This window comes from Mytilus trossulus, chromosome 3 (genome assembly GCF_036588685.1).
Source record: "Mytilus trossulus isolate FHL-02 chromosome 3, PNRI_Mtr1.1.1.hap1, whole genome shotgun sequence".
Taxonomy (NCBI): domain Eukaryota; kingdom Metazoa; phylum Mollusca; class Bivalvia; order Mytilida; family Mytilidae; genus Mytilus; species Mytilus trossulus.
In genome coordinates, this window is record NC_086375.1 from 79,263,728 (window position 1) to 79,288,690 (window position 24,963).

The following is a 24,963-nucleotide window of genomic DNA, read 5'->3' on the forward strand; positions in this document are numbered from 1 at the left end:
AAATGAGGTCAAGGACATTGGACATGTGACTAGCTGAAACTTCATCACATGAGGCATCCATATACAAAGTATGAAGCATCCAGGTCTTCCACCATCTAAAATATTTATATTTATATATATAAAGCTTTTAAGAAGTAAGCTAATGCCGCTGCTGTAACCAGATCACTATCCCTATGACTAGCTTTCTGCGACAAAAGTCGCAGGCTCGTCAATAACTAAATGAATAAAACATATTCAACTACTGTAAAAGTACTTTTATTCGTGGGGTACCAATTTTCCTGGTTTTTGTGGATGACTTTACCCAGGAATTTAAGTGTCCAAGGAAATAAAACAACCATTGTCCAAATAAAGACGGAAAGATCCCCATTGGTAAGTTTGACAGCTGATATGATTTTAAAAATATATTGAATAATGCCAAATCTGAAAATACTTTAATAGCAGTCACAGAACTACAACAGCATGCAGGCTTATACCCATTTCACCTTTAATAACCAAAACTGTACAACTTTTGATCCTTCAATTATCATTACAAAAAAAAAATTGACTGATAAAAGTTTGATATGCTTGTTTCTAAAGGCTTAAATTTTTCATTTTTTTTTTTTTTAAATCAATGAATTTAAAAACCCACGAACAAGTAAACATTGCTCCATCACGAAAATTTATACCCACAAATTAAAGTACTTTCACAGTAGTTCATGTCTCAGGTACTGTCTACATCAAATAAAATAACAACATAAAGTTTCATGAAATGTCTTTTTAATAGAAAAAATGAAAATAAATAACAATTTTAATTTTGTTTCAGAATATCAAATTCAAAAGAAAATTCCTTTTTTGTTATGAAATTGAAAATTACTCTGAAAAAAAAGTGCATGCTAACTGAATCCATATATTGCACATTCTGTTTGTGGCTCATGTTTTTTTATACTTCGGAAAAGTAATTTTTGCCTTAAGTAATCCATCATTTTATGTTTCTAAGAATTCTTCGGCAGTAAGATGATTTAATTTCCTGTAAAGCTTCATCTAAAACTTTTGTCATATGCACTAAATTTACAGGATCTGTTTGTAAAACAGTTGTTTCTCTCAGTCCTGATTCTTCTGTGTGAAGTTTAAATAATACTGTTGGTGTAGTCTGTCTTCTCAAAGATCTACTACCGAGCTGAAATGAAAAGATCTAAAAATAACATTTGGGCTCACATAGTGGGTAGTAAAGTCCAAGCATGAAAACAAATATTGGAAAGTGGTATCGTACAATTCAGATGGGGATCCAGGTTTTAATAAAGGGGAGGCCCACGGGCCCCTAAACTAGACAAAGTTTGAAGTGGAACTGGTAAAAAGTCTGGATTAACCATAAATGTTGCTTCATGGCAGATTGAGACATACTTCTTCTATACCCCTACATGAATCTGTCTGTTTATCCATCAATTCCTAGGTCTTAATTTTGTCCCATATTTCTAAACATATGTTTTAAGGAATGATTTTATTTTGGTATGGAACTTCATAAAGGTGAATCTTACCCAGTATACTTAATTCAGGACAACATTTTGTTACAAGACTGTGATACAATTGTGATCTACACAGTGGAAATATCTTAACAGATAATATTCTAGTCTGCACAAGATCAGAGTTGATATGTTTGTAATTGTAATGGTAAATTGAATGAACCAAAGCTCACTACAGCTAAATAAAATGTGTGAAGGGTGTACCTGCAATTGTTGCTTTCATAGTAGAAATGTAATGTTGCAGGTTTGACTCAATGTAACCCTCACTTGTAAGTAAAGTGTTTATGAGAACTGAAGAGTAAAGATTGCATGAATTTTCCAGTGGGAAGTAAAAACTATATTAAAAGCACTGGAAGGTTCAACTTTAACTGTCAAAGAAAGATAACTCCAATTTTGTGTATTTTTTTTGACAAATATTGTTATACACATACACATAATATTAGAACTTTAGGATAGGATATGTAGAATGTGGTGCTCAAAAGTAGTGATAAAGGGTGGACCTGATCAATGTGGTTGTAGTTTTGTATATAAAATCTTTATAAACCAAGATTCATGATTCTGCATTTCAAATGTCTAAATAACATTTTTAAGCAATTGAGATTCTGAACAAAAGACACAAACTCAAAGTAAATCATTGAACCATAAAAATATGTAGAGTGGGGTGCTCATTTTCGCCACATCTTTTCATGTTTTCTACAGTTTATGTTCAGGTCATTATCTTTTTGGAGTATACTGATATTTCAATATGAAGATAACTTCAAATGCAAAATATTCTTAAGCTTGAAAACGTGTTTGGTTTGAATATAATCATCTGAAAAGTTTGATTAAAGGGTGTTTGAAATTTCCTGATTTTTTGTCAATGGGGGACACATATTCATCGTTTTTACACATCTATTTTAAACCAAATAACCGCAGCTTTAAACAACATTGATCAAATCAATTTTATTATAGATGAATAGCCGACATTTCAAAGGTGTTACGAACTGAAATTTAGGGCATTCAGTAAAAGTATTGCTTAGAAATACTTCTTTAGATTCGTTTTTTTTCTTCAGGAAATTGGCCGAAAATTGTTGTCCGTTTGTCGGTCCTTTTCAGTAGGTGCCGCATTTTTGTCTCAGTTTTAAACCAGATGCTCCGCAGGGCGTAGCTTTATACGACCGCAGAGGTTGAACCCTGAACAGTTGGGGCAAGTATGGACACAACATTCAAGCTGGATTCCGCTCTAAATTTGGATTGTGATTAAATAGTTGACACAGCATAGGTTTCTGACACAGAATGAATGTATTCAAATGAATTTAAAATTTTTGTTTTCTCTTAGAGCAATTCACTATGCTGTTGAATATTAATCCTCTCAAAAAAATGTTTGAAGAAATTTTCTTTTCATTTATGAAATTTCAAATGAGAAAAATTGAACCCAATTTTTTAATCACATCCCCCTTTCCCTTATTCCAAAACTAATTTCAATTAAAATATTCTAATGGAGTTTGCAACAATTACTACTCATTTAAATACATCATAAAATATTAAGATGTAAAAAAAACTGCTTGTTATCACTGAATGGTAAAGATTATTTAAATTTATCAGTTGGTAGTAAAAAGTGAATATACATTGTATATTGTATATAACAAAGATTTAAGTTGATTCTGGACAAAGAAAGATAACTCCAATTAAAAAAAATTCTTGCAGATATTTCTTGCTTACTTTACTGGACAAAGAAAGATAACTCTTTATTAAAAAAAAATTTGCTATTTCACAATATTGTGAAATTAGATATTTCTTGCCATTGCACAATACTGTGTAATTGAAAAGACTTGCTATTGCACAATACTTAATATAATAATTTTAGATCCTGATTTGGACCAACTTGAAAACTGGGCCCATAATCAAAAATCTAAGTGCATGTTTAGATTCAGCATATCAAAGAGGCCCAAGAATTTGATTTTTGTTAAAATCAAACTGAATTTAATTTTGGACCCTTTGCACTTTAATTTAGACCAATTTTAAAACTGGACCAAAAATTAAGAATCTACATACACAGTTAAATTTGGCATATCAAAGAACCCCAATTATTCAATTTTTGATGAAATCAAACAATGTTTAATTTTGGACCTCGATTTGGGCCAACTTGAAAACTGGGCCAATAATCAAAAATCTAAGTACATTTTTAGATTCAGCATATCAAAGAACCCCAAGGTTTCAATTTTTGTTAAAATCAAACTAAGTTTAATTTTGGACCCTTTGGACCTTAATGTAGACCAATTTGAAAACGGGACCAAAAATTAAGAATCTACATACACAGTTAGATTCGGCATATTAAAGAACCCCAATTATTCAATTTTGATGAAATCAAACAAAGTTTAATTTTGGACCCTTTGGGCCCCTTTTTCCTTAACTGTTGGGACCAAAACTCCCAAAATCAATACAAACCTTCCTTTTATAGTCATAAACCTTGTGTTTAAATTTCATAGATTTCTATTTACTTATACTAACGCTATGGTGCGAAAACCAAGAAAAATGCTTATTTGGGTCCCTTTTTGGCCCCTAATTCCTAAACTGTTGGGACCAAACTCCCAAAATCAATACCAACCTTCCTTTTGTGGTCATAAACATTGTGTTCAAATTTCATTGATTTCTATTTACTTTAACTAAAGTTATTGTGCGAAAACCAAGAATAATGCTTATTTGGGCCCTTTTTTGGCCCCTAATTCCTAAACTGTTGAAACCAAAACTCCCAAAATCAATCCCAACCTTTCTTTTGTGGTCATAAACCTTGTGTCAAAATTTCATAGATTTCTATTAACTTAAACTAAAATTATAGTGCGAAAACCAAGAAAATGCTTATTTGGGCCCTTTTTGGCCCCTAATTCCTAAAATATTGGGACCAAAACTCCCAAAATCAATACCAGCCTTCCTTTTATGGTCATAAACCTTGTGTTAAAATTTCATAGATTTCTATTCACTTTTACTAAAGTTAGAGTGCGAAAACTAAAAGTATTCGGACGACGACGACGACGACGACGACGACGCCAACGTGATAGCAATATACGACGAAATTTTTTTCAAAATTTGCGGTCGTATAAAAATAATCAAATTTGTTATATAATATCATTTACCGGTATATGTCTTCCATTTCAGCCATCCTTTGAAGCTTTTACACCTCAAAATCATAAAACGGCGAAATTGTGTCCCTGGCGAATATGAGCACCCCACTCTACACACTGAACAAATTCAAAGAACAAATTAAAATAACTGAGAAACTGCATAGAAAACTGAATGTTGATTATTTGACATTGATGTAAAAATTAGGATCTCCAGTCTGTCAACTCTATTATACATGGAACAAAGTTGACATTTTACTAAAAGCAATGTAGAAACTGACCTTAAGTCTGAAAACTAAATCTTAAACATTGAGTATTGGAAGTAAAAAGTTAAAAAAAACCCCAGAAAAATAGGTATAAATAAATCTTTATATTGGAGGCATGTGTATGTGATTTTGGTCACTACAAATTCTCTAATTTAAAACATTGTCAGGGTGGTATTGTGTGCAAACAGCATTTTTGAGCTTGTCAGGCAAACTTGTTTGTATTTTAGATTGTTTAAAGGCTACAATGAATATCTATATACTGACCTGAACATCAAACCTCCATTCTAAGTTATGATAATGTGGTAGGTCCATAGACATCTCTGATAATATTGTCCTGATTTCTTTTCTATTCTGTAGATATAATTGTAACAATGTCTGTCTCATCTCTTCTGAAAATCCTAATGTCAAGATGGAATCCTGGAAATCTATCTCATTCAACTGAAATTAACAAAAAAATCATTGAAAATTTTGAAACAATAAAATTGTGCATATACTGGTAATTGATTTATAGATTCTTTATTTAAATAGAATTCCAGAAAATAAATTGTATATATTGGCAAACTATAAATTTGAGTTGCAGTTATCTGCCTTTGTTCAACAAAAGTTTTATAATTCAAATCTTAACATAAACAAGAATGTGTCCATAGTACATGGATGACCCACTCACACTATCATTTCTATGTTCAGTGGACTATGAAATTGGTATCAAAAATCTAATTTGGCATTTAATTAAAAGATCATATCACAGGGAACTTGTGTACTGAGTTTCAAGTTGATTGGAATTAAACTTCATAAAAAAATACCTTGATCAAAAACTTTAATCTCAAGCAGAATAGACAGATGGGTGAACAAATGAACAAATAAACAGACAGACAAATGGACACATAGACCAGAAAACATAATGCCCCTCTACTATATCGTAGGTGGGGCATAAAAAAGAGTTGAATTAATTTCTTAAATTACATTTACAAATTTCTGTTAAATTATATTTAAAAAACAAGAAATGTTTTGCCTGCTTTACTTACATTGGTTTAATGGTGAAAATCTTGAACATATTAAGGATTTTACTCATAGCATAACATTAACTGAACAATTTCAAATAAAGGTGGCAATGAGGTCAAGGTTGTCAGACAGACATGTAGTATGTACACCTCACAAGTATTCAATTTACCAAATACAGTTCACTTATTTCTTATTAAGACAAGTGAAAAAAACAGACCAAAATACAAAAACTTAATATTGACCAATTAACCATGAAATTGAGGTCAATGTCTAATTATACCTGCCAGACACACATGTACACCTAACAATTATTCAATTTACTGATACAAGCATAAACAAACAGTAGGTATAAACATATCCCAAGTTTTTGTATGTCAAGGGTTGCAACACTCACTTCTACAACTTTTATTTTATTCAGCCACAAGCAGATTTTATCACTTAATTTGTTTCTGTTGCATCATACACAAGGTTATTGGTAGATCTTACTCAGGTGAATGAGCCCTTAAGGAGGCCGAGGGTATAAAAAATTAAACATTTGTTTTTCATTACAAATTTGATTTATTACCTTTTATAGTTGTTACTTTATCATATGGTACAAAAACATTCAAAACAATTAATTCGTGTTGGCCCCAGATGACTTTTAAAATGTAAACATCAAAAAGTTCCAAATTATCTCCCTTTACTGGAAAAATGCCATTTTCTGGCTTTCAAATTGAAATATATCTTTTAACTCATCGGTGACCTATATTTTTTAATATAATTTCGATATATGCTGTACTTAAACTAAATTATTGTAAAATTTGAGCGATTTCTGTAATAAATTTCTTTTTTTATTTCGATATTACCTTTATTTCTCCTATTAGTTCAACAGAAGACAACCACTTTTATGCTTCTTTCGAAGGCAGATTGTGAGCGCAAATGAACGGTAACCCCATTTTTTAATTTTATTTTTCTATTAACTATAAGATAAAGTTTATACATAGAAAAATATAGAGAAATCCTATATAAATGATTTAGACCCGCGAACCCCCTTAACTACTGTCAATCACTTAAATTATTGCAAGTCATCTGATATGATTTCAAAAACATTCTTGAGCTGCAATGCTTATTAAGCAAAAGTTCAACAGTACTGTAATCAGATATTAATTTGTTTCACATGACAATTTGACATATTTCTGAGGTATCATTCAAACAATGGAAAGCTGGACGTTTAATAAATGAATTACTCTGAAAAAAGTTGCATTTATATTCATACTTGCCATTAATTTAGAACTCTCTGTTAACAAATACATCAAACCTTCAACCCCATGCTGTACAGTTTCTGGTTCAACTTTTAATTTTTCTGAAAAGTACCAAATAAATATGGTTACTAAAGGGGAAAAAGTTACAGAGTGAATGTTTGTGGGACATCAAATTCTCAATAGCTCAGGATTTTATATAATGAATTTCTCAACAACATATATACAACATATCAATATACAAACATTCAATTTATTTCAAACAAATAATTAGAAATCCAAAATTGTTTATGTTTAAAATAATGTTTATTGCTTAGTTCACACGTAATTCGAATTCGATTCGCATTAACTAATTGGAATTAGTTTAATTCGCATTCGTAATGTTTAATGTCCTTACGTCAATTCTAATTCGAATTACATTGCGCGTCAAATTCGCTTTACTGTCCAAACGATGTTAACTTTTAATTCTTATTCACAAAAGCGTATTTCTAATGCGAATTAGTGTGTGAATGCCATTAGTGAATTTGAATTGAATTCAATTCAAATTAAATGTCCGTGTGAACGAGGCATCAGTGTGACAACTTACAGACAATCTGGATTATCTCCCCTCATCTCAACGAGAATCTAAAGAGGAATTGAAGTCAGGTGCATAAAATAATATATGTTTCTTACAAAGATTTAAAATCATGACTTAGAAATAACCCTTGAAAATTTCATTTAAGACTTTTAAATCTTTCAAGCATTTGTTAACATTAAGAAAATACATATTATAAGGAGAATTAATAAAGACTCTACTTGTAGTTCAAATAATTATGACGCCTTGGAAGGCTATTTTTAATTTTTGCTTTGACGGAAGAAAAAAATATAATAGCCTTTCAAGACGTCATAATTATTTGGACTATGGTCTACTTGCAGTAAAAAATTTGGAATGTTAACTTCACCACTAACTTTATATTCAATATCATAGTAATATTCATCAATATGATTATGTCATTTAATGAAGACTGACTCAATTTTTTGTTGAAGAAAGTTGCAGTTCAGACTTTTTACAAAATACTTACGAGCAGCTCCTATATAAACCTTTGGGTTTGCTCCTTTCCTGATGAAATCCATACTAATTCTACAAAATTCTTTTACCACTATTAAAAGAAGAAAAGAGTAAGTTAAGAATAATGTACAATGCCTGTTGAAATTGTTTAAAAACAGATTGCAGATACATATCATAGCTTATAACATACTACAGATTCATTTATTTTCGAGGGTACCAATTTTCCTGGTTTTAGAAAAACTTGTATATTCATGGTTAATTAATTTTGTAGTTTCAGCAAAGTCAGCATACATTTCTTTAGAAAATTCGCAATTCTTGGTTCCCTTGTATCCATTAAATCCATGAAAATTGGCATCTAACGTATATTAATGAATCCACATTATAATTGTATGAGTGGTAAAGAATTTTTGTTATAATTTTTCAGATGTCATGAGGGCAAATTTTGTTAGTTATCTACTAATGAAATTTTGTCTGTCCCAAAGTATATAGGGAATTACATGATTAAATGTCTAGATGTTAGACAAAATGTACATTCATTTTCTTAATAAAGATGATTGTTGCTACAATTTTATGGTTCTGATCATGTCTGAAATTAATTGTAAATGATATATATAAGAACTACTATATGAAAATTTAATATTTCATTTCAATGTTAATTGAAAAAAATTACAAAATCAAGTATTGTATTGTGGTTATAGGTGTCATGCTACACATCAAGGGCCTTAATTGGAACAATAAATATTCTTTACAGTATTGATTTTACCAATGGACGTCTGCTTTCAATAGATTATGAAAATTATAATTGCTGCCACAAACATTGGACAATAAATGCTGATGTCATATTTTTTGCATGTCGAAGATAAAAAAGACTTAAATTCAAGTGAAACTTCAATTCCATAAAATGTCAGCAATGCATGGCTGATATATGTATAGTGAACCTAATATCTATCATCTTGGCTAGCTTAAAGGGTTACGATCCACTCCCTTTCTCTTGAGAACAGGAGTGGATTGTAACTCTTGGCTAGCGAAGATGAATATCTATAAATGTTCATTCTATGGTCACACAATATCTTCAGAACACAAAGCAAGAAATAATACTGAAGATTTCCAGCAATCCTGTGGTCTACAGACATCTCATATTTGATATTTGGTTAGTCCTATATGATGAGTGTGTTTTGCTCTCAGAATAACCATGAATCTATTTCCAAATTCAAATGGACATTATTATTGGCAATCATACCACATCTTCTTTTTTATATATTATTTAACAAATTACATGACATAAAATTCTTATGGAAACATTTCCTTGAAATTTGAAGGCTTTTGAAAGCAGATAGCAAAACAACTTGTCAAATATGACACATTTGATTCAACTCCCCTATAAAAAATGACAATTTTTATTTCCACTAACTGTGTACCCCACCTATCCTACATCTCTGTTGTTAGAAAATAGACAATAGAGGTATGTGAATATTTTTAAGGGCTATAAATCCTGAAGACTAGTCCCTGGTCTCCATGAAGCTTTTAACATGTAATCTATATGCTAATAAATGTTCTTTTTTCTTATACTTGTATTCTCTTTATGCTCCTTAATTGGAAATAAAATATATCTTATCTTATCTTAACTGTTCAAAGGGCTATATATTATGAAGACAAGTCCCTTTGACCATATTTAGAAATAAAAGTAGTCCAAATAATTATGACTTCTTGAAAGGCTATTTTATTAATTAACCAGAATAGAAACCAAAGCATTAAACCCCTTTTTAAACATGTACCACTTTAAGTAGACAATATACAAGATATATTGAATCCTCTTTCAATGTGTAAAATTTAAAAAATAATTGTATTGCATGGGGGTACTAAAGGCTATTTTATTAATTAACCAGAATAGAAACCAAAGCATTAAACCCCTTTTTAAACATGTACCACTTTAAGTAGACAATATACAAGATATATTGAATCCTCTTTCAATGTGTAAAATTTAAAAAAAAAAATTGTATTGCATGGGGGTACTTTCATTCAAATATAAAAATTCTTGCTAAATTATGTTACCTGTAATTTTTTGTGTATGACAAACAAATGCACACTTTATTTTAGATTGTAAAAGTATCAATAAAAAAATAATCGAGAAAATTTCATTAAATTTTTCATTGTAGAGGGGGGATAGGACCTTTATCGGGACTCCGGGATCGGGTGTTTTAAAGCTCGGGATTTCGGGATTGACCCTTTCGGGATCCGGGAATTCTTTATTCGAATTTCGGGACCTCTGGATTTCGTGTTTTTAAGCCCGGGATTTCGGGATTTAGTGTTTTTAAGCTCAGGATTTCGGGATCAGGACCCCTCCTACCCTCCCTCATTGTACTGATGAACTCAAAATTTTTCAAACTTTTTTTTTGTCGTTTTTTTTATTCCCACATTTGCGCAGAATGCAGAAGTCTACTTCCTTCTTCCAGCCTTGTTGTCGTGAGACTTTCAGCAGTCTAATTAAATATAGGAACTCAAGGAACACAATACCAATATTTAATTTTTAATAATACTTTGTCTTTGATATGAATTGAAGTTACCTGATGAATTACGTTTTTTTGTTTACATCGAACATGACATCATACTGTGGATTCATTTATTTTCGTGGATATCAATTTTCGTGGATTGCCGAAAACTTGCATATTCGTTGATATTTGATTTCATGGTTTTGTCAATCACTGTGTACAAAGCCTATTCAAATATGCTATTCGTTGTACATTTGAATTCGTGGTTCACCATGCAGTACCCACGAATTCCACGAAAATTGGTATCCAACGAATATTGATAAATCCACAGTAACTTATATAACGTCACAAGTAAAATCCCTAACAACAGAACCAAAATCTGAAACGTTACGGTATTTCAGTTTCTTTTTTGTAACAAATATTTAAGTTACAAAAAATAATTCATACAGGTTTTGTCCCCATTCACAGGTAATGCCTTTTTTTTAATTTAAAACCGATAACAATTATTTATATTTGTCGGTTACCATCAATTTCAGTATCTGTTAGAAAGGATAGGTGCTCCTTGTGGTGATCCTCAAACATTAACAACATGGTTAACAGTTTAAAAGTTGTTTTCTCTCTTCTTTTCTGTTTATGGACACGCCCACCTTTTACCTCAGTAGTGTGGTGATTTTTGTTTTAAACACATACTTGTTTAAATTGGTCTATCACCCCATACTGGATTTATTTATATAAATATAAAACTTTTAAACCAAAATTTGTTTTAAATTTGATTATTAATGCAATTATCACACTGCTGTCATTTTATATTTCTTTAGGTGGAATGCTGTTAAATCAACACTTTACAATACAAAGCGGAAGTAGACCCATTTACGATACCAACCGGGTTGTTTACATTCGAGAGGGAAAAGTTGACTTTTAAAATTATGCAAATAATTTTCTAGGACCTAAAAGATCATAAACAGTTTATTTGTAGCATATAAAAATTGTGCATATAACAAAAAAAAAACAGATTAAATTCATGAAAATCATTCATCTATATCGGAAAGTTCAGGCAAAAGCATGTCATCAAAATATTTGAAACAGGTAATGACTTGTTTCAAAATACACTAATAAAACTTACTTTCCCGTAATAAAACTGTCTGATAAGTTTAAATTGTTTATGATATGTTCTTTCGTGTATTTTGAGGAAAATGACACATTATAATAAAGGTTTGTGAATACTAAAATATTTTTATTTGACTCTGTCTTCAATAGTCAATGCATCTTTTAATATCAGCTTGCACTAAAAAAAATAGTAATATCATTATTTTAGGTAGTAATCCGTATTAAATATGAAAAAAAATGAATGAATAGTTGGCTCTTTTCATATAACTTTCTTTAAAATAAAACAGGTTGTACATGTACATGTTATTCTAATGTTAGACAAATATTTATATTCAATTCTACTTCACAGTTGTGAATACAAATGCATATTATATATGTAATTATTAAATTAAGTTAGATTCTAAGTGATGAGCTCATGTTACCATGTATGTTATTTTGTTACACTTCAGCTGCTCACCTCAAGCTTATTCCAATATTTATTACCTACAAATTATTTTGATATATACATGTAAATATATAGTTACAAAATGTATGTGACATAATATGTGTGTGCTTTTTAAGAACAGTTCATATATTTGCAAAGAATTGATTATAATATATATATTTTTATTGCATATCCAATACATGCATTTCAGCACCCTTTGGTTTTGGGACTTATAAGTTTTTCTTATTTACTACTGATGTTAATTAATCAGTGGATTCATGCAATTTCTTCTTGTGATATTACTTATCAGACATTCATAATAAATTCTAGTGCGAGTTACTTTGTATAAATCTGATCAGTTATAGTGTCATTCTTGAATTGGTTCCTAAACAGCTAATAAAGATTTCTTTTATCTGTTTTGTCATGCAAAACCAACTTTGAACTGGACAGATATTGATTTTTGTTGACAAGGTAGAAGTAAATGTTCATGCAAATGTCATCCAGTAATTGAACTAGAATAAATAGTAATAAAAAGACATGTGGAGTATACATTTATACATTGTACATCAAAAATGACAAAATAACAAAATTAAACAGGAAAAGTCATTTGGAGATCATCCATCCGAATTCATCAATATACCACATATTTTGCCATATGTCCATGCCATTTTATGTAAAGCTGTTTTTCCTCCCATCCAGATTTAGCAATGCCATGTATGACTTTAACATGGATTATCCGATATCTACATGTACATGTACCATTAAAATCCAAATAACACAAGGTAAAGATTTAAATTAAGACAACAACTAACAATGTGCTTGATTGATGGTACCTGTAGGTACATTTTGTACATGAACATTATTATGTAGAGACTAGAGAGATTCATATATTCATGTAAACAATAGATAACCATTGATGGAGCTCTTGATTTTGAAGATTACATTTATGTTATACATTTGTACAATATAAAGTTAAGATAACCTCATCAATAATACATGTATGACAAAAAAAAGTAATATAATCTAAAATAATTCTAAGCTATTATGGTTAGTGTAAGCAAGCTTAACATACTTGACAAATTAGATGATGAAAAAAATATGCTCATATACACTATTATAGTACATGTTTGTTGTTTGTAGTTAGTCAAAATAACATTTAGATAAAGTATCTAGGAGTAAATTATTTTGTATGTGAAGTTTTTTTTTAATTTCAAGACATATTAATCATGTTAATTAGAACACATTTGTTGCTTGTTTGTTGTAATTGATAATAATACACTTTTAAGTTGTTGGAATTTCGTGTATATTTAACTTTGAAGGTATTTAAACTCTCAATATACTATTAAGTAAATATCATATTTTTTATCCGATTCAAGTTAAGTTTGTATAGACAAATTGAAATGGGCTTCATTCTTATCCTTAAGTATGCAGTCTTTGTACTTGATTGACTCTCCTTTTATAGGTTTTTATTTGTTTTTGACAGTTTCTACATTATAAATCTTTTGATGAAATTTATGATTATAATCATCAAGCTTGATATTTTCCCCTGTTCTTTTCTTGGTACATACATAATTACACATTTAAAAAAAAAAGACTTTTCAAGCTATAGTGCTGGAACCAAAATGTTCATGCATTATAAGATAATAAGATATTAGTAGTAAATGTCTAAGATTAAACCCACAGATGCAAACATATTAGATATATACATTTGTATCAAAATTGATTTAATGATGTGCAAGAATAGAGGAAAAGGTTTACCGGTACTAAGATATGAAAAAAAATCTCTATAGCCTTGTTCTAAGTATTTGAACAAAAGAAAATGTAATCATTGATGATCAGACACTTTTATAAAGTAGAATTAGTAGTGCACAATGTACTAACATTTCTATTATTGTAATTATTCTTTTTTTTACCAGGTTTTCGTGACTTTATAAAAGCCCAGTTGACTGATGATTCCATATTTGAATTAAGTATTATGGAGAAAATCACAGACTTATGGCAACAACTACAAAAAGATAATAGGTAAACTAAGTTAAAAGATTAGTATGCATCTTCCTTTGTACCTTTAAACTAAAAGATTCTGAAAAAGAAAGATCTTTGCTTCCAGTATACCTGTAAATGTAGGTACTATTTTTTCTTTAACCATGTGTAGAGTTTTGACTTGTGTTTCTCTCCTTACCATGCTTACTGACCCAGTGCATTAGAATAAAACAGCAAGTTGTTCAGATCAGAATGTTTAAGAATAATGATGATACTGGATGAATAAAATGGGCATGTTTCAATGAGACGTGTAGATGTAGCCTAGATCTTATTTCCTTAAAAACTATGAGACTTTCTTAGTCAATATTCAAGGACCCAAGATTATAGGATTTGTTATAAGATGTATTTAACTTTATGTTCCATTTGTTTGTTGTTAGTTGTTACATTTAAAAATATGTAGGTATACTCCACATCTCCTTAATTCATAATTTAAGGTGAAGTGCCGTTCAGAATATAATTAAAAAGTTGGATTCGTTGAGTGACACTAGCAACAAAGGATGACCAATACTACAGATTTTAAACATCCTCTGATATACATATATTCATATTATTTTTACATAGATATTGGACTAGAAAATATGATCACATTCAAGTATATCTTCTTAGGTATGAAATCTTCTCTTGAAATATTTTGTTGTTTCTTTAATGAGTTTGATCTTTGATTGCAAAATTAGCCCTTTTGGTCAATTTGCTGGGCTACCACAAAAGGCTGGGAAGTGCTTATGTTACTTTCAGGCTGCAACATTTATGTTCAGCTTGTGTTTAAAGTTTTGGTTAGATATGAATAATTTTCTCAAACCTTCCAAAAAATATATGAAACTTGAACATTACTATTTGTGAATTAGTTTAGATCTTATGCAAAATTGGCAAACTAAGTTATTTTTGTTTTTCCTGTATTTTACTGAAGGATGGACATATTTTTTTTTTCATTTACAATAACCTACAGTTTATTCTTTTCAGACATCAATAACTTTGTTCTCTCTACATTAAATTTATGAAACTTTGACGAAAAATTATTGATGATCAGAAAATAAAATCTGAAGAGAAAATTATTTTTTTGTTCATATTTTTACTGATCTTTGGACTTAGTATTGTAAGTCAATATTTCAGTGAACTAGTATATATTTGTTTAGGGGCCAGCTGAAGGACGCCTCCTGGTGCGGGAATTTCTCGTTACATTGAAGACCTGTTCGTGACCTTCTGCTGTTGTTTTTTCTATGGTCGTGTTGTTGTCTCTTTGACACATTCCCCATCTCATTCTATATTCTATTTCCTTTCTCAATTTTATTTATGTTTCTCTTGATGAAATTATCCTTTCTGATAAATAGCAAACCAAGAGATGCAAGAAAAATCTCTTCAGAATCATTTACATTCCTTTATCAGACATTTCAAATGATGTATGAAATTCTAAACAATCACCAGTTGTTACATCAATGATGGTTTGTTACATCGTTCTTCAGTACAGTAAACATGCTAAAGACTTTGAGTAAGAATAATTGATCTTTGTCCGCATTCAAAATACATTTAACTTTTATGCACTGTAACAAATACTCTTTGTTCAGCCTTGTTCTTTGTACTTTAATATAATGTTTTGTTGCTTGAAGAAAACTCTATGTGCTTTATCAATAGATTCCTTTCTATCATTTATAATAACTTAGAAACTTCTATAAAGAAAAATTAATATGTTACACTTAATGAAATATTGCATTTCAGTGTTGTTGAGTAAAGCAGACTTAATATATAAAGGTAATTTGTGTGCTGTAATCCCCACCCAGAAGTATGGTGTGAACACATAACATAATAGTGAGAGATTTGACAATTTTGTAATTATATAACAGTATTAATGGCTAAAACTCTATTTCAAATTTAGTTTTCAAAGATAGTATAATTTTATAACTCCAGTATTAAAAAAGAATAAAACTAACAAAAATGTCATCTTCTATACATTATTTTTGTTTTGTTTAGAAAATTAACGGTTGGTTCAGCTTAAGATATGTAACTAAAATCAATGAAAACATTTCAAGTTTGACTTTAGTAATAAATTGATAATGTTACATAATTGCAAATCTCTTTCCTGATAGACACTTTAGTTCTCACTTTACATTATTTTCTGATAGCTTTTTGTACAAACATGTATTTAAAGTTTTTAGTTTTATATATTTTTAACTTTTAGGGTTGATTTAAAAATAGCATTTTTTAAATTGTTCATATAGACCATGATAAACACTTCTGATGAGATGAAACTGTTCCTTTCCTCATGTCCATTGTTGTAAAAGTTGTCTTCTGTATCAATATCTCTTTTTATACACTTAATGTTGCAGAAAGTAAGACAAAGATTTGGCAAATCAGTTAAGAAATTCACCACGTCCAGTTCCCCTTTTACACTTTTTTATAAGTTTCTTATAAGTCCTGTGTTCTGTCCCTTTAGTTGTGACATTGAAGGGACACTTAATAAGCAAAATAATGCTCCAAGACATACCTTGAGTTTATTGTCACTGTAGAATAGCAGTTTCTATTTCAATGTACATAATAAAAACTCTAAAATCTTCAGATCACAGATATACTATAGATTATAGTGATTATGGCTGATGAACTGAGGGAAAAGTAAGTATCATGTGACAGTCACATGGTCTGGTTTCACTTATTTGGCTAGGTAGTACATTAGCTTGGCTGATTTATGCAAACAATATTCATTTATTCCAATTTCAAACTTTTAAAACAAAATTTGGAAAATTAGAAAAATCGTGATTGATTGTAAGGTTTCATCTAGTCTGACAAGATTTTTCAAATATCCCAATGAAATTAAGATGCACTGTGGACATTGGTAGTTTAGGAGCTACATGTGTATATAAACATTTTTTATTTGCATTTAAGTCTAATAAATATGAAAGAGGAATTGCTATATATAGGAATTGAATCTTTTGACAGCTGAGCATTGGGATAAAGCTATGAAATCTTTATATGGTTGATTTCAAAAATTTGCGATTAATGTTAAATAAAAAATCATTATCTGTTGGTAGGTTCACTACATTTAAGATATAATGATATAAGTTTCTGTATTAGAGTAACAATTTGTAATCTTTGTCAATATTTGAAAACTAAAACTAAGTAATGTAAATAAATGAAGTTTGTAATAAAAACAAAATATTAATGTCTCTTAAAGTTTGTTATAGTACATTAAAATCAGTAAGTCTGTTTATTTTATGGATATAGCTGTTTGAATGATCCCCTTATACAGACGACAAAGGCTTGTAAAAACAAGTATATAGTATTTAGAAAAGTATGGTTTTATATACATTGTAGTTACATTTGCACATAGAATCAGTAATGCTGCTGGTAGTATGATTTTAATTTAGTATAACCTTTGTGGAGTGAATTTTTGTGTTCCTAAGTTTGAAGAATACTTAACATGGAATTATCACTTGGATGGAAGGTTTTATTATAAAACGATATTTAAACAAGAATTATTTGAATCTGGATTGATTTTGAATTTTAGAAAATTGATAAGAAAGGTACGATGAAAACTAACCAAATTTAGGATGGTTAGTTAGTTAATGGATACTAAATTTCAGTTAAAGTAACCCTCTTTAGCATGGTAGTAATGTTTGTTCTGATCATTCAGTTCTTATCAATTTGCCAGATTTCAAAATTATTTCAGCTTCAAATAAAAGCTTGTTTTTGTGACATTTCATGTTAATTGTGGTATTTAGATATTTTCTCTTCAGAACATTTAAATGCAATTAGATTGAATTTCAGTTTGACATTGAAATTAAGACACCGCCTAAGGTCAAACTACTTTTTGCATGTCATATCATGACTGCTGGATTAGATATATAAAATAAACTTTGTAATTATAAGAAGCATGTATTAGATGTTAGTATTTTTAAATTACAATTGTAGTGGATTAGCAAAGAAAAGAATCAAATCTCAGTTACATTTTACAAAATAAACTGTTTAACACATTAAGGTATTATAGTCATTGAGTTATAAAGCTGGTGTATTATAGAAGATTACATTTTAATAATGAATATATTGCTGACTGTTATTTAAAAGAAACCAAGAAAGGTAGGAATTTTGTTTATGAATGTAGTGTCATTATATTTTAATGATAGAAAATTGTATGGTTGTTTTGAGCTGTCTTCTTTTAAGCGTCCTTAATTATTGTAATCCCTATTGCAATGCTATAGATTTTTACGAACAAATCCCAATAACCAATCCAAAGGGAGGTCAATAATATGGGTTTACCAATGTTGGCTAATCTGGAAGTCAGTTTGGTGGCTAATCTTGGGTGGAAGTCAGTTTAGTCTAGTTATCTTACCTTATTTTTTTTCATAAAGATATTATGCTTTATTTTTGGTATTAAACCCTCTAAGAGTTATTGCCCTTGAACTTGAAAAATTGCATAAAAATTATGATTTTAGTGAATAATTTTCACACAGAATTGTTTAAAGAATTGTCTGACTTTTGTAAGCTAAGCCTTGAATGGCAAAGTATTCACACATATTCTGGACAAAATATTCATTTTGTGGTTTGGCATTAAAATACATTTTATGTTTTTGGTGCAATTTATTTTGTGCTCTCCAGTTTTTGGCCTCAGTTGAATATATAAATAATGCATAAAGAACATACCTCCTTAGGACAAATGTTGGATGAAAGTTAAATGTTACTATAAGATGAGAAATGAATTAAACCTAGAAAAATCCAACCAATGACATGCAGGGATACACATTTGTAAAACAAATTCTTTTATAATTCTGAATAAAATACTTTATCCAAATCCAATTGATTACTTCCAGTGCTACATAATATTACAGATAAACTCCTAATTTCTAACTTTATAAACTAATGTAGACATTGGTCAAATGAGGTGTGACAAAAAAATAATTTTGCTATTTATTGGTTCTTACAGATATCATATGCTTAAGGAATAAAAACACTTTTCTGCCCCAAGATTCAAATAGGAACAATATATGTGTATTTTTTAATTTTTGCATATAAGCAACAAAGACCTGATACTTGAAATGTGTTTACAAAATGTTATTTGTTCAACAAAATCATAAAAAAAAAAAATGCTTCTCCTTACAGATTACCAAAAGGTGTATTGACCTCTAGCTGTGAATCTGAGCTTCAGGAATTGATGCACCATATTGATGATATGATGTCAGGTAAAAAGAGGGACTGGGAACATCAGATTCAAAGTCTACAGGACAGGATGGACATCAAGGACAAAGAAACCATGTTACATAGGGCCACTATAGACCAGAAACATAAAGAGGTAAGATAATAGCATATATGAGGATGAGTTTACTTTTGAAATTCAAATAGGGACACAATGTGTATGCTAGCTCCCAAAAGGTGAACCTGCTTGTTGAATTTAGATAATCTATGTGAAACTTATAACCACAGCCACCAACTTTTGCTACAAAAATACAAATAGGTTACATTTCTAGTAAGACATGTATATGCTGTTGTCTGCTCTATGGTTGGATTGTTGTCGATTTGACACATTTCCCATTTCCTTTCTCAATTTTGTTTGTCATTGTATTTTTGATTGAAATTTGATTAAATTGTGTTCTAGTTTGCAAATCATTGAATGTTAACTATTTACTGAAAAAAGCATACTTTTTACTATTTTCATGTAATCATTTTCATGAATTTTAGTACATGGTGATTATTTTTCTGAAATGAAAAAATCCATGTCTAAACAAGTCTTAAACCACATCAGTGTTTTTAATCAACAAACCTTTTTTTAATTTGTGAGTTTTCACGGAATGGAGATTTTTCATATTTTCTTATGAACGAAGAGTATTAATTTCTGTAATAAAAATAAAAAAACATAAGAAATTCTAGGTGTTTATACTAATCAATTAGTTTCAATCTAAGCTAAAAAGAAAAAAAATGAACTCTTAGCAAATATATATTTAGCTAAAAGGAAATGTGAGCTTTTCTCATCACTTGGCGTCTGTCGTTGTTAACAATTTTTCAAACATCTTCTCCTCTGAAACTACTGAATGGATTTGGATGAAACTTAGCACGATTGTTCCTTAGATTATCCTGCACAAAGTTTGTGCTTCGATTTTTGATCCGTCAAAAAACATGGCCACCGTTACTTAAAATAGAACATAGGGGTCAAAAGTAGTTTTTGGCTTATATCTCAAAAACCAAAGCATTTAGAGCAAATCTGACATGGCGTTAAAATGTTCATTAGGTCAAGATCTATCAGCCCTAAAATTTTCACATGAATCAAACAACCCATTGTTGGGTTGCTGCCACTTAATTGGTAATTTTAAGGAAATTTTGCAATTTTTGGTCATTATCTTGAATATTATTATAGATAAAGATAAACTGTTTACAGCAAAAATGATCAGCAAAGTAAGATCTACAAATAAGTTAACATGACCAAAATTGTCAATTGACCCCTTAAGGGGTTATTGTACGTCCTTTAATGACAATTTTTCACAATTTGTTCATCATATTTGCTAACTTTAAAAAATCTTCTCCTCTAAAACTACTCAACCAAATTCAACCAAACTTCAACTGAATGATCAGTAGGGTGTATAAAATAAAGTTTGTGTTTTATTTTCTATTTCGTCAAAAAACATGGCCGTCCTGGCTAAAAATAGAAGACAGGGTAAAATGCAGTTTTTGGCTTATATCTCAAAAACTCCAGCATTTAGACCAATTAAGACAAGAAGTTAAAGTATTTTTTAGGTCAAGGTCTACCTGTCCTGAAATTTTCAGCCGAATTGGTTAACTGTTTTTTCAGGGAAAATGCCCCTGAATTGATGATTTTAAAGAAATTTAGCAGTTTTTGGTTATTATCTTGAATATTATTATAGGTACAGATAAACTGCTTATAGCAAAAATGTTAAGCAAAGTAAGATCTACAAATAAGTCAATTTGACCAAAATTGTCAATTTACCCCTTAAGGAGTTATTGCCCTTTAAAGACTTTTTTCACAATTTGTTCATCATGTTGACTTACTTTAAAAAATCTTCTCCTTTGAAACTGCTGTATCAATTTCAGCCAAACTTAGGCTAAATGTGTTTCAGAGTATCTAGTATAAATTTTATTTTTTATTTCCTTGTATGTCAAGAAACATAGCTCCTATGGCTAAAATAGAACATAGGAGAAAATGATTATTTTTTTTTGCTTTTGAAGAAAATAGGACAATTCAAAGCACATTTCAATAAATTGAAAAACCAAAATAATCATTGATGAGAGATTTAACCAAAAAAATTAAGGTGAGCGATTCAGGCTCATGAGAGCCTCTTGTTTTGGTTTTACAAACCATTTACCAAATGCTTTAGGTTAACAGAAATGTAAAAGGGGTTTTCATTTTACTTCATATTGATAACTATTTGAGGTATGAAATATAGATTTGAGGTATGAAACATAATTGCTTATTTGATAGTGCTTCCTCCAATACAAATCAAGAAATCAATAAATTAATTCTTATCCAGTTTATTCCTTTATATTTTTCATAATTCAGAGTAAAATTCCTAGGTCTGTCTTAAAGGTAACAATTATATATTTGGAAATTTTGTATTAGTTTGACTTGGGTAGAAAGTTTTTAAAGTAGTTTTAATGATATTGGTCAAGGATAGTAGAATATTTATAGTAGACATGTAGAACTCTACTTTCTAAAAGGGACAATAAACGATGTGCAAAGAACTGTTCTTTAACATTCTGTGTAGCGCTAGAACTTAAATGAAATACCAATAAATTTGACTTGTTTTATACTACATGTATTTCTGATGATTCAGATTTAAAATTCCACTTTTTATGGAAAACTCTTGTTAATATCTTAATATCTATAAGTAAGAATAGGCAATAACATTGTCGTGTTGGTCAGAATATTTTTACATTAAAGTCCTTTAGTACAAAATAATATTAATGGCCTTTCTCCTCAACTGACCTCTTGTATCATCTGTATTCAAGTATTGTATAAATGTATTGTTTTTCATCAATACTTTGCAGAATTACCTACATTTCAAATTTGGTTTAGTTTAGTGGTAAAGGCAATTATTAGATTTACAGAAAATTATAGTCACTATCTTTGATAATTAATTGACAAACTTCTCTTTTGCATTCATATTGTACATTTTATATTAGACTAAGTTAAGTTTCTGATATACACAGTTGTCAATTGCACCACAATAAAACTCTTATGTACATAGTTCAGTATAGTATGATGCACCATAATCTATTTTATTCTCTGGAGCAATTTCTCTGTTGTTTTGGACTCAGGACTGTTTTCAAGAAACTTCGTGATTAGTTCTATATATAATTATATTTAGTTACCCTGAAACTGTTTTTGCATATTTTCATACATTATTAGGCATACATGTCTTATAGACAATATTAAGTTCAATCAAAGTTTTTTTTAATGATAGGGAAACAAAAACAATGAAGTTAGGCAATAGTTGTTGTCAATTAAAGTATATAGAATCAAAAAGACTTATATTTTTAGTTGTAATAAATCAGAGAGAAAAAAATTGAATTGAAAAATGTGTATTGTAGATTGGACATTTAAGACAGCAGTTAGAAACCATGGAAAAATCACACAGGGAGTTAGTTAGCTGTTATGAAGCTCAGTTGTCAACTCTCAAATCTGAGGTAGGTTTTAAAAAAAGAAAATCTCAGTAATTATTTCTTTCACAAGTTCAAATTTCGTAAGATGATGCAAACTAGTTGATTTTTTTTAGATCTATCAAAAAGGCATAATGTTGTCAGAAAATAAAAAAATATTATGTGTATATAAAGATTTTACACTGTGAATTTAAATAAAAGTTTATGGACTTCGTGAAATTAAACTGGCGTAAAAGTTCAGGTTAAACTTGTCTTCCCTTTTTGATTTTACAATTTTTTTATTATACATTGTAATGAAAATTTAGTTTGAAAAATACACTTAGCTTTTGATAAAATGAATGCTTATCGATAACATTTCTATAATTTATTGTTCTGAATGGCATTTCCTCCAAGGTTAAATTTTGATCCTTAGGGATGCATAGTGTGCTTTTTAAATCATTTAATTTATCTAATCAAATTTTAATTTTAACAGCTGCAAAAACTGAAAAGAGACTACGATCGTCAGAATAAGAAATATTCGAAACAGTCCAAAGAATCAGAACGAGACAAAGATCGTTCCAATACAGAATTACAGGACAGTATGTCACAGGTCAACAGGCTATCATCAAAACTAGAGGTAAGGAGTGCTATAAATAGATATAAATTAGGGTTAGGGGTTTGTGATTATGTTTTATATTATGGTGACAAAAAGATGTGTTGTGGTGAGTTTTTGCATCATTGGTTATAGCACTGCAAGTATACAAGGCATTGGTAGCTTTATAAAATTCATAGCTAGGTTGGATTTTTTTTTTACATTACTTGTACTAGTATATATATGCATATGTAATTCATAGATATAGTTCACCAAATCTTTGACAAACAAAAAGAAGATATTTGATTTACTTTCAATTAAGTTCTTCAAACAGTTAACATTAGTTTTGTTTCAATTTACACAGCTTTCTACAGAGAATTATGGTGCTGCAATTTTCAAGGAAATTTGTTCCCCTCAAGGATTCTATATTCCTTTGGTATTGTTTGATGGTGTTATTTAACATCACAACCAACTCACCAACAATATAATGTTAAAAAGCCTATCTTATAAGTCTAAACAAGTCATCATATGCTTCTAAGATATGTTTTGCTATCCAATACCAGTAATTTATCAATAGTTTTTTTTCCCCATTTTATTACTGGACTTCTCTTAATAAATATATTTCCTTGATAAAACTGCTTTTTTAAAGACTCTGTTATCAAACATACAGAAACAGAAGTGTAACCAAATTCAATCCATAGAGTATCAAATGAATTCCATATTCTAAGCAATAAGAGTTGACACTACTTTTTTTTTTTTAAAGCATATTTTGCATTGAAAATTTATTTTAGGATTTCCATAAACAAACAATGTTAACTTTTAAAAATGTTTTGGAATAGTAGATATTTTTCTCATTGGTTCATTTTACTAAATATTGGTCTGTATTACTTTTCTTTTGAACCAAACATTACATTTAAGTTCACATATCATTTTGTTGTCTGCCAAAAAGATTTGACTAAAAAATCCTTGACCCAACAACAGATCTTAATCCAATGTTAAATTAAATAATAGTCTTGAAGTTATAAAGTTATGAAAATGTAATCTCATTATAATAAAGTAATACTTTAAACCCATTTCACTAACTTGCATAAAAGATCGCTTTTCTGAAGCCAGATGTCATATTTATATATTGAGAAGCAGTCTATTTGGAGACTGACTAGAACAAAGGCTCTGTGTCATTCACTGTTGAAAGTATTTTATCAAAATTAACATCGACAAAGTCTTTAATTATTTGTATATTGTTTTAAAAATATTTGTCAAGTATTAATAAAGACAAAGAGCCTTTTAGTTTTGAATTTCTTTTTTTATAATGCAGTTGGGATCAGATTATTTTTTGTGAGTAGTGAATATTTTTCAAATTTTTCTGGCATTAGGAATATAAACAGAGGTCAAAGGATTGGGAATTACAGAAAAGAACTCTAGGGAAACAGCTTGAAACTTTAGAAGCTCAGAGAAAAGCTATGACAGAAAAGTGTGAATTTATTCAGGTTTGTGTGTACACAAGTGTGTAATATTAAGTGTGACGTCACTTGTGTTTTAATGGTTTGTAACAAACACCACATGCATCACATTTTAACTTCTTCCTCATG

General features: G+C 29.5%; 2 protein-coding genes across 19 annotated transcripts in view; one reads left to right on the plus strand and one right to left on the minus strand.

Moving 5' to 3' along the window:
- Window positions 1-739: 739 nt before the first annotated feature.
- Window positions 740-11,332, minus strand: LOC134712549 (COMM domain-containing protein 2-like). Its single transcript, XM_063574221.1, has 5 exons — window positions 11,165-11,332; window positions 8,165-8,242; window positions 7,125-7,207; window positions 5,128-5,301; window positions 740-1,156 (listed from the first exon to the last, which is right to left on the minus strand). Exons 1-5 carry the CDS (start codon window positions 11,229-11,231, stop codon window positions 959-961), a joined length of 600 nt encoding a protein of 199 aa, XP_063430291.1. The 5' UTR covers window positions 11,232-11,332; the 3' UTR covers window positions 740-958.
- A 167-nt stretch (window positions 11,333-11,499) lies between these two features.
- Window positions 11,500-24,963, plus strand: part of LOC134712546 (centrosomal protein of 63 kDa-like) — a 30,914-nt gene continuing 17,450 nt past the window's right edge. For 10 of the 18 annotated variants that reach the window (XM_063574202.1, XM_063574205.1, XM_063574203.1 and 7 more), the window contains exons 1-6: window positions 11,734-11,852; window positions 14,088-14,193; window positions 19,297-19,486; window positions 22,735-22,830; window positions 23,276-23,419; window positions 24,748-24,861. In XM_063574202.1, coding sequence (XP_063430272.1) covers window positions 11,834-11,852; window positions 14,088-14,193; window positions 19,297-19,486; window positions 22,735-22,830; window positions 23,276-23,419; window positions 24,748-24,861 — 669 coding nt within the window. In that variant the 5' untranslated portion in view covers window positions 11,734-11,833. The other 8 variants (XM_063574213.1, XM_063574214.1, XM_063574208.1 and 5 more) reach the window with 8 other exon arrangements.

Excerpts from the sequence above, each read along its gene's own strand:
- LOC134712549 (XM_063574221.1), bottom strand. The coding sequence starts at position 11,231 with ATGTTGTTAATGTTTGAGGATCACCACAAGGAGCACCTATCCTTTCTA. Across the intron at positions 8,243-11,164 it reads AACAGATACTGAAATTGATG|TGGTAAAAGAATTTTGTAGA; the intron begins GTAACCGACAAA and ends TTCTTTTAATAG. Across the intron at positions 1,157-5,127 it reads AATGGAGGTTTGATGTTCAG|CTCGGTAGTAGATCTTTGAG; the intron begins GTCAGTATATAG and ends TTTTCATTTCAG.